The following is a 7243-nucleotide window of genomic DNA, read 5'->3' as shown; positions in this document are numbered from 1 at the left end:
CACAGGAACCCCTGGTACTGAGACGATAGTCAATGGTGAGCCGGAGGATGTGGGTGATGGGATCCAAACACCGGTCCTCCTTAAAAGCTGAGCGTCTCTCCGATCCTAGGCCAGCCCTTTGCAATGGAGATTCTGATGGAAAATTCCAAGGCTGCTCTACACTGCAACAGTGAGGGCGCCCTAAACGACTACGAAAAGTAAACAGTCACAAAATCGCAGATGAAACCAACCTCACCAGTGTGCTGATCCGAAAGCAAACAACAAAATTTAAGCTTCCGAGAAATCAAGCTGAGAAGGTGAAAATGCATGTTTTATAAGATAATCAAAGCGCCGAGCCCACAGGGACTGCAGAAGGCGCCTTTTCAGAAAGAGAGCCACGGGTTGCTTTGCGGGGCAAGGATGAGGGACAGAAAAGATGCTCTGCATAATGAAAGGGCGCGCCGGCGAAGAGATGAGAATTCCCTCGGACATGAAGTGCAATCAAGCCAAGACCCATATTTTATCTCTGCTGGAGGCAGTCTTATTTGTTAGTAAAGTGCTGGGATAATCAACCATTGTTCTCCCTGCCAGGACTGTCAAAGCAAATACGAGCTTCTTTGCTTGCTGCTAAAAACGGCTAGCCTTTGGAGAGCAGCTGGGCAGAAAGCAATCTTGTTCAATTTCAGTGCATTTTCCCCAAGTATTGGGCTGTCCGAATGCAGCCCACATCAAAGCGTCCCCAGCACCCACTACAGGGACGAGGCTGTCATGAGAACACTTCCTATCAAACTCGAGCAGGCAGGACACGCAACGCAGTTGTGCTAAACTCATCCAAATTCCTATCAAAAGATGGAAAGACTGAAGCATTCAAAGGCTGCCCGAAGCATCATTCTTCGAAGGGCCTTTGATAAACATAAATTATGCTGCTCCTAGATTTGCAGAATGCTATGTATTGATAAGGTTTGGGGGGATTAGAAATGATCTATGATCTCATGGCTACGGGTACCACCACTGCCTCCGGGACATCTTCTCTTTAGCATCTGCAGGATTTGTTTCCCTGCCAGTAAGTCAGCTATCATCAAAACCTGTCTTCTCTGTGTCCTGGTGATTTGCTTTCATTCGGAGGAGTGCCAGCCAGTGTGCAGGTGGTCAGAGTGAGGATGCAAGTGGCTAAAAGTTAAAAACCAGCTCAATGACTTCAAACAGTAAGAACGCTGGACTTAACAGTCAAAGGGTGTGGCCACAAGCTGAGTTCTCTCTGCTGCTGGGTCCTCATCTGAAGTCCCCTGGTGGTGCTGACATCCAGCTTTCCTTTTAGCTGTGAGAAAGCCTGGAACTCGGAGCTTTCGACTGTGAGCGCCTTCTCACTAGGGAGAAAAGTCTTCTTGGTGGAGGACCTCTCAGCAGATGGAGCACCATGAATCATGACCAGAACTGAGGCACATGCCTATGTCTACAGCAGTCACTGAAAAGGAGAACGGGGTCATACTGGAGTAATTCCTCCTTCTTTCTTTGTATGCTGGGGGCAGAAGCTGAGGTCTTTGCTTGCTAGGTAAGTGCTGTACCCTAAGCTACATCCCAGCCCTGAGTGATTTGGCTCTAAACCGAGGGGCGAGATTGCCCTTCTCTGACTGAGATGGAAAAGGAAGGGACAGCCAAATGGGTGTGAGCCTTGTCAGCTAAGAATAAAAGAGAGCAAGGCTGTTCTGCAGGAACCATTTGTGTCTTTTGCAGGATGTGGATAAGTCTGTGTAAATGGAACTTCAGGCTTCACCGGGGAAGATGCAAATTTTTTATTGCGACTCTGGTGATTTTAAACCACTCTGACATTTATTAATTTCCTGTTTCTACCATTATGCAGAGCAAAATGGCATCTCTGGTATGCTGACATCTAAGGACATGCCCTGCTTCAGGTCCTTAGAAAACTCCTCTTTCGTACCTATCCTCAGAACCTCACAAGCTAAGCCACAGTCGTGTGTGCATGGTGTGATCAGTGCCCTTAGCCAAGGGCATTTGGAGCCAGGATGGACAGTGGGGTGTGGCTGGGCCAATCAGCTTCTATTCTTGGCAAATTTGGTAAGAGGGCAACATCCAGTTGCTTCCTGTTCTTTGAATGTGATGGCGTCCATAGTAGTCCTAGAAGTGGAGGTGGTTGTTTCTCTGCCATTTGGGATGCAAAGGAAAAGCTGATTGGGATGCAAAGGAAAAGGCATGGAGTAGACAAGTTGTCTCCAGAAGACAGACAGACAGACAGACAGACAGACATACACACACACAGACATGCACACAGACATATACACAGATGCACACACACAGAGACACACAGACACACCCACACGTGCACCCACACCCTTTTGCACATGCATGTACTTTTGCAAACTTCCAAGCTAGTTTAGAAGTCTTTTTAGACTGTTTAACAAAAAGATCCCTACATGCCACATAGGGGCACAAATGTCCTTTATCAAAGATAACCCAGGGCCTGGCAGATGTTAGGGTCCTCATTAAAGACTTCCAGATCTCATTTTACAGGACTCCATGTATGAAACGCAAGGAGAGTCATACCTGTCAAGAATTCACCACACTGATACCAAGGGTTGCCTCTGCCCAGCTGAAACCCTCCCCCTCGCTCAGTTTCTAAGTCCCAAAAAGCGCGCCACAAAACACTGCGGCAACGTACTGCAGCACGTGCTGTGCTGTGTCTTGAAAGGGTGGCAGTGGGATTTCCGTGTGTTGAGTTCCAACCGTTTGCTTTTCATGTGTTGTTGACTTGAAGCCTCACCCCATGCTGGGTACTGATCATTATAAAACCATTTTATCAGCCAGGAAGCAGAGTCTCAGAAAGCACGTTGATTTGGTAAAGTCACATAGCTGGAAAGACGTGAAGGAGGGTTGCACAGGCAGGTTTGGTCGTCATGACATCTGCCGATTTCACTCCTTCCAGTCCTTGTTCAAAGGGCCAGGCGCTTTGACTGGGTGTTTCTTAGTTGCTTTTCTCACTGTTGTGACAAAGCACCTGATAAAAACAACTTCAGGAGGCCCTGGCTCACAGTTTGAAGGGATACAGTTGATCACGGTAGGGGAGCACAATGCTAAGATCATGGGACAATCTGACCATATTGTGTCTGCAGTCAGAAAGTGGCATTGGTCTTTGCTCCCACCTTACTCATAAGTTTAGGACACCAATGCATGGGACGAGCCACCTGAATTCAGGGTGGGTTTTTTCTCCTCAACTAAACATCTCTGTCAACACCCTCACAGATACTCCCAGAGCTGTGTCCTCTAGGTAATTTCAAATTCAGTCAGGTTTACAATGAGTTTAACTACAAATACCCTGTTAAATGAAATCCGGGTGACTTTGTGTAATGCATGATATCCTCAGGGCTGGTGTGTGTGTGTGTGTGTGTGTGTGTGTGTGTGTGTGTGTGTGTGTGTGTTGAACGTGTGTGTGTGTGTGTGTTGAACGTGTGTGTGTGTGTGTGTGTGTGTGTGTGTGTGTGTTGAACGGGTGTTAATCTGATAGTGTTGCATTTTCTGAACTAAGCACGGCTACATCTAGTAGGCACAGACAATAGTGATCTTTAACGTCTTATTTATAATGGTGGAAGAAAAGAAGGCAAAGGTGAGGAGCCCAGATGTTCAAATGGACTCAGAGCATGCCGCCACCATCTGGCTCTGCCTCTCTCCGCAGTGAACATTTGGAAGCATTGATTTCTCTTGACTAATTAAAAGCTATTGGAGTTGTAGAATGTTGGCTTTGTTTTTTCGTCTTCTCCTGTCTTTCAGCTACTGGGGTTTACATGCTGATGCTGCCGGTTGGTAAGAAGGCTGCATACAAAACAGCCAGTATGGAGACCTTTCAATGTAGAAGTGTAGGAGAAATAGTCCCTCCCTGTGGCTCATCCCTGGCCAAGCATAGTTCAAATCAACCTGTCCCAACTCTTGACACCCATCCAACACTGTAGAGCCTCCCATCTTCAATCCAGAATATACAGCAAGCCAGGATCAACAAATTTTATCTTCTTTTGCTGTAACAAACGCTTTTCTGCCTATGGAATGTTTCACTACATTTAGATTTTAACAAAAGAAAACTCTCACGGTCGACTTGTTTCCCTTTATTACAAAGGGATGTTACACTCTTGTTTTAATGCATTCCAGCATCACAGATGGAAAGAGCAGAAAAAAGACGTTTGGATTTGAATGTTAAACACTGTCAGTGGCACTTCCTATAAGCCTTGCCAAGGTCGAGGCTATCTCCGAGAATACAGACTACAGGAAAACGTCAATTAGTCAAAATGTCTGAGGCATGGGAGATTCCAGGTTACCTCAGCGCTAACCAGAAAGTCCTTTTCCCACCAAGCCTCGTTACTGGGAAGTTTGGTGAAAAGAATGTGTTGAGTTTCCTGACTTCAGAAGCGTAGCTCACCCTAAATTGTAATCGAAAGCACTTCAGTCAGGCTGGACCCCAGTTCCCATTGTCTGGAGAAAAAGAAAGCAAAACAAAATAGGACTCAGGTAGAATTCATCCTTGGCCCTGCGACCCTTCTCAAGTTTTTGAAATGAGCCTTTTCCTTTCCCTATTTTGTTCCTCTCTCCTTGTATTTAGAGGAGGAAAAGAAGTTTGCCAGATTGGGTGTTTTCTCATATAAATTCCAGTTAAGTCGAGATTTTAAGCCAAAGTGGGGTAGTCATGTAATTCCAGTTAATCAAGATGCTGAGGCCAAAGGTTGAGTTGAGACAAAAACCGAGCTCTATAGTGTGATTTCATTTAGTGAATTTAATTTTTTCATTAAGATGTTATATGTACCAAACCAACCATGTATGTTTGTAGAATCCATCCTTTTCCACCCCACCCAGTCTTCCAGCAATTGTACGGAGACCTAGAGAGGTCTATCCATTCCTAGCAGCTCCTTCCTTCTCCTTCACTGCCAGAGTGCAGACTGACAAATCAGTCTTTCCCTCTCTCCCTCTCCCTCTCCCTCTCCCCCCTCTCTCCCTCTCTCCCTCTCCCTCTCTTCCTCTCCCTCTCCCTCTCTTCCTCTTTCCCTCTCTGTGTAATTAAACACCACAGTCAAGGCAACTTACAGAAGGAAGCGTTCACTTTGACTTACAGTTCCAGAGAGATCTAGAATCCATCATGGCAGGGAGGCCTGGCAGCAAAGAGCAGGCCTAACAGCAGGAGAAGGAAGCAGCTTCAACCACAAACACAAAGCAGAGAGCACTCAGAAGTGAGACAGGCTATGAACTCTCAAGGCCCATCTATCCCAGTGATGTGTTTCCTCCAATAAGAACATACCATCTCAAAATGTCCCTCAGACAGCACCATCAACTGGGAGCCAAGTATTCAAATGTGTGAGCCTATGGGAGACATTCTCATTCAAATCATCAGTGTGTGTGTGTGTGTGTGTGTGTGGTCAAAGAAGACTATCAAGTGACCTGCTCTATCACTTTCTGTCTTATTCTTTAAAGATAAGGCCTCTACTGGGCTTGAACTTGGGATACAGCCTAGCAAGTCCTAAGGCCAGGACTCTTCCCTCCACCCTTTAGAGCTCTGGTGTTACAGACAGGTGTAGCCCAACCTGGCTTTTTACAGGAATGCTGGGGATCCAAACTCAGGTCCTCATGCTCTCCTGGTGCATGCCCTTATCCTCCGAGCCTCCTCCATAGCCCGAAGTTTGGTAATTTCCTCCTAAATCTTTGACATGGTCTAGGCTGGGCTTTCCAACCTTGACAATGATGCTTTAGGCGAGTTTTTTTTTAACACCTTGCTGTAGAAGGCTGTTCTTAACAACAAACACCTCAGACAAACCCACCAGAAAATCTCCAGACATTAACAAATGTCCCCTGATGGGCGAAATTACTCCACATTGAGAATTACTGGTCTAGACACAGACACGGGTGTCCCCTCTCTTTCTGTTGTTGAGACTATGAGTTCTCTTGACCTTGACTGGTAACTTCATAAAATGTTTCCAGAGCTGTTTCTTTAAAGAACCGTTTTCTGATGAAAGTCCAGTTTTGACTTGAGCAGTATATAAAGGCCCCATGAAAACACAACCAGGGGCTTAACTTTGTTTGAAGAAGATAGCAAAGCTGCTTTCTGTACTTGTTCTGATTTGAAGTACAAATCCTAACTCTTCAGTCTTCTAAAGTTTCCCGTGATGTCTCAGACTATTAATCTTTTTTTTTTTTTTTTTTTTTGCTTTAACATTTTCTTTCAGGGAGAAGACACCACACTTCAACCTAAGGAGAAGACTTAGTCCAGGTCCTTTATTTCCTCTGCGTACATTAGGCCATGAATTCATATGGAATGGGCTCCAGCAGCTCGGGCTCCTTCCCGTTAGTCCTCACAAAGTGCGCTTCTCTGGGTGGCGCAGGCTGGCGCTTCAGCTGAACCCAGGTGCCCTTCTCTTTGGCTTCCTTTTTCTTCTGATCGTTCTCCTTCACCCGCTTCAGGAAGCTGTCTCTGCTCTTCGAGTGCTTGATGTGCTCAATCCGCACATTGATCCGCTTGGCCAGAATCTTGCCTTTAACTTGCTTGTTTACAATGATGCCCACGGCATGCTGGGTGACATTGTAGACTCTTCCGGTTTTGCCATGGTAACACTTATGGGGCATTCCTTTTTGAACAGTGCCCATTCCCTTGATGTCTACAATATCACCCTTCTTGTAGATTCGCATGTATGTGGCCAAAGGAACGACTCCATGTTTCCTAAAAGGTCTAGAGAACATATACCGAGTACCCCTCCTCTTTCCTTTTGTGTTCGTCATTTTGGCGAGTTACTGGAAGATGGCTGCCCCGGCGGAAAGCTCAGACTATTAATCTTAATACCAAGGGGTGGGTGTGTGCAAACAGGTGGATTCCTAGAGCTCCCTGCTCGGAAGCCTAGTCAGGGAGAAGGGGAGACAGTCTCTCACACAAACAAACAAATGAACAGGGTGAAGCATGATTGAGGAAGACATGGAGGTTGACCACTGGCATCCATACTCTAACACACATGTGCATGCATACCTGTAGTCTTATAGTTTCAGAGAATGGGTCCATGACTATCATGGCGGGAAGCATGGTATCAGCAGGCTGGCAGACACGGTATTGACACAGGAGGAGATGCCATGGGCCTTTGAAACCTCAATACTTGCTGCCAGTAACACAGCTTCTCCAACAAGGCTACACCTTCTAATCCTGCTACCACCCGGGGACCAAACATTCAAATATATGAGTCTACCTGGGTGGGCAGCCTTATCATTCGAACCATCACACCCTTGTTTT

At 46.2% G+C, this 7243-nt stretch overlaps 1 protein-coding gene across 1 annotated transcript; it reads right to left on the bottom strand.

Moving 5' to 3' along the window:
* Nucleotides 1-6215: 6215 nt before the first annotated feature.
* Nucleotides 6216-6803, bottom strand: LOC134486414 (large ribosomal subunit protein eL21). Its single transcript, XM_063285286.1, has one exon. It carries the CDS (start codon nt 6742-6744, stop codon nt 6262-6264), a length of 483 nt encoding a protein of 160 aa, XP_063141356.1. The 5' UTR covers nt 6745-6803; the 3' UTR covers nt 6216-6261.
* Between the last annotated feature and the right edge of the window lie 440 nt (nt 6804-7243).

The sequence above is a fragment of the Rattus norvegicus genome, chromosome 3 (genome assembly GCF_036323735.1).
Source record: "Rattus norvegicus strain BN/NHsdMcwi chromosome 3, GRCr8, whole genome shotgun sequence".
In the NCBI taxonomy this organism is placed as follows: Eukaryota; Metazoa; Chordata; class Mammalia; order Rodentia; family Muridae; genus Rattus; species Rattus norvegicus.
The sequence above is the reverse complement of the archived record's forward strand: the minus strand, read 5'-3'. Positions and strand labels throughout refer to the sequence as shown.

What these genes read in the sequence shown, in the direction of transcription:
- LOC134486414 (XM_063285286.1), bottom strand. Translation starts at nt 6,744, where the DNA reads ATGACGAACACAAAAGGAAAGAGGAGGGGTACTCGGTATATGTTCTCT.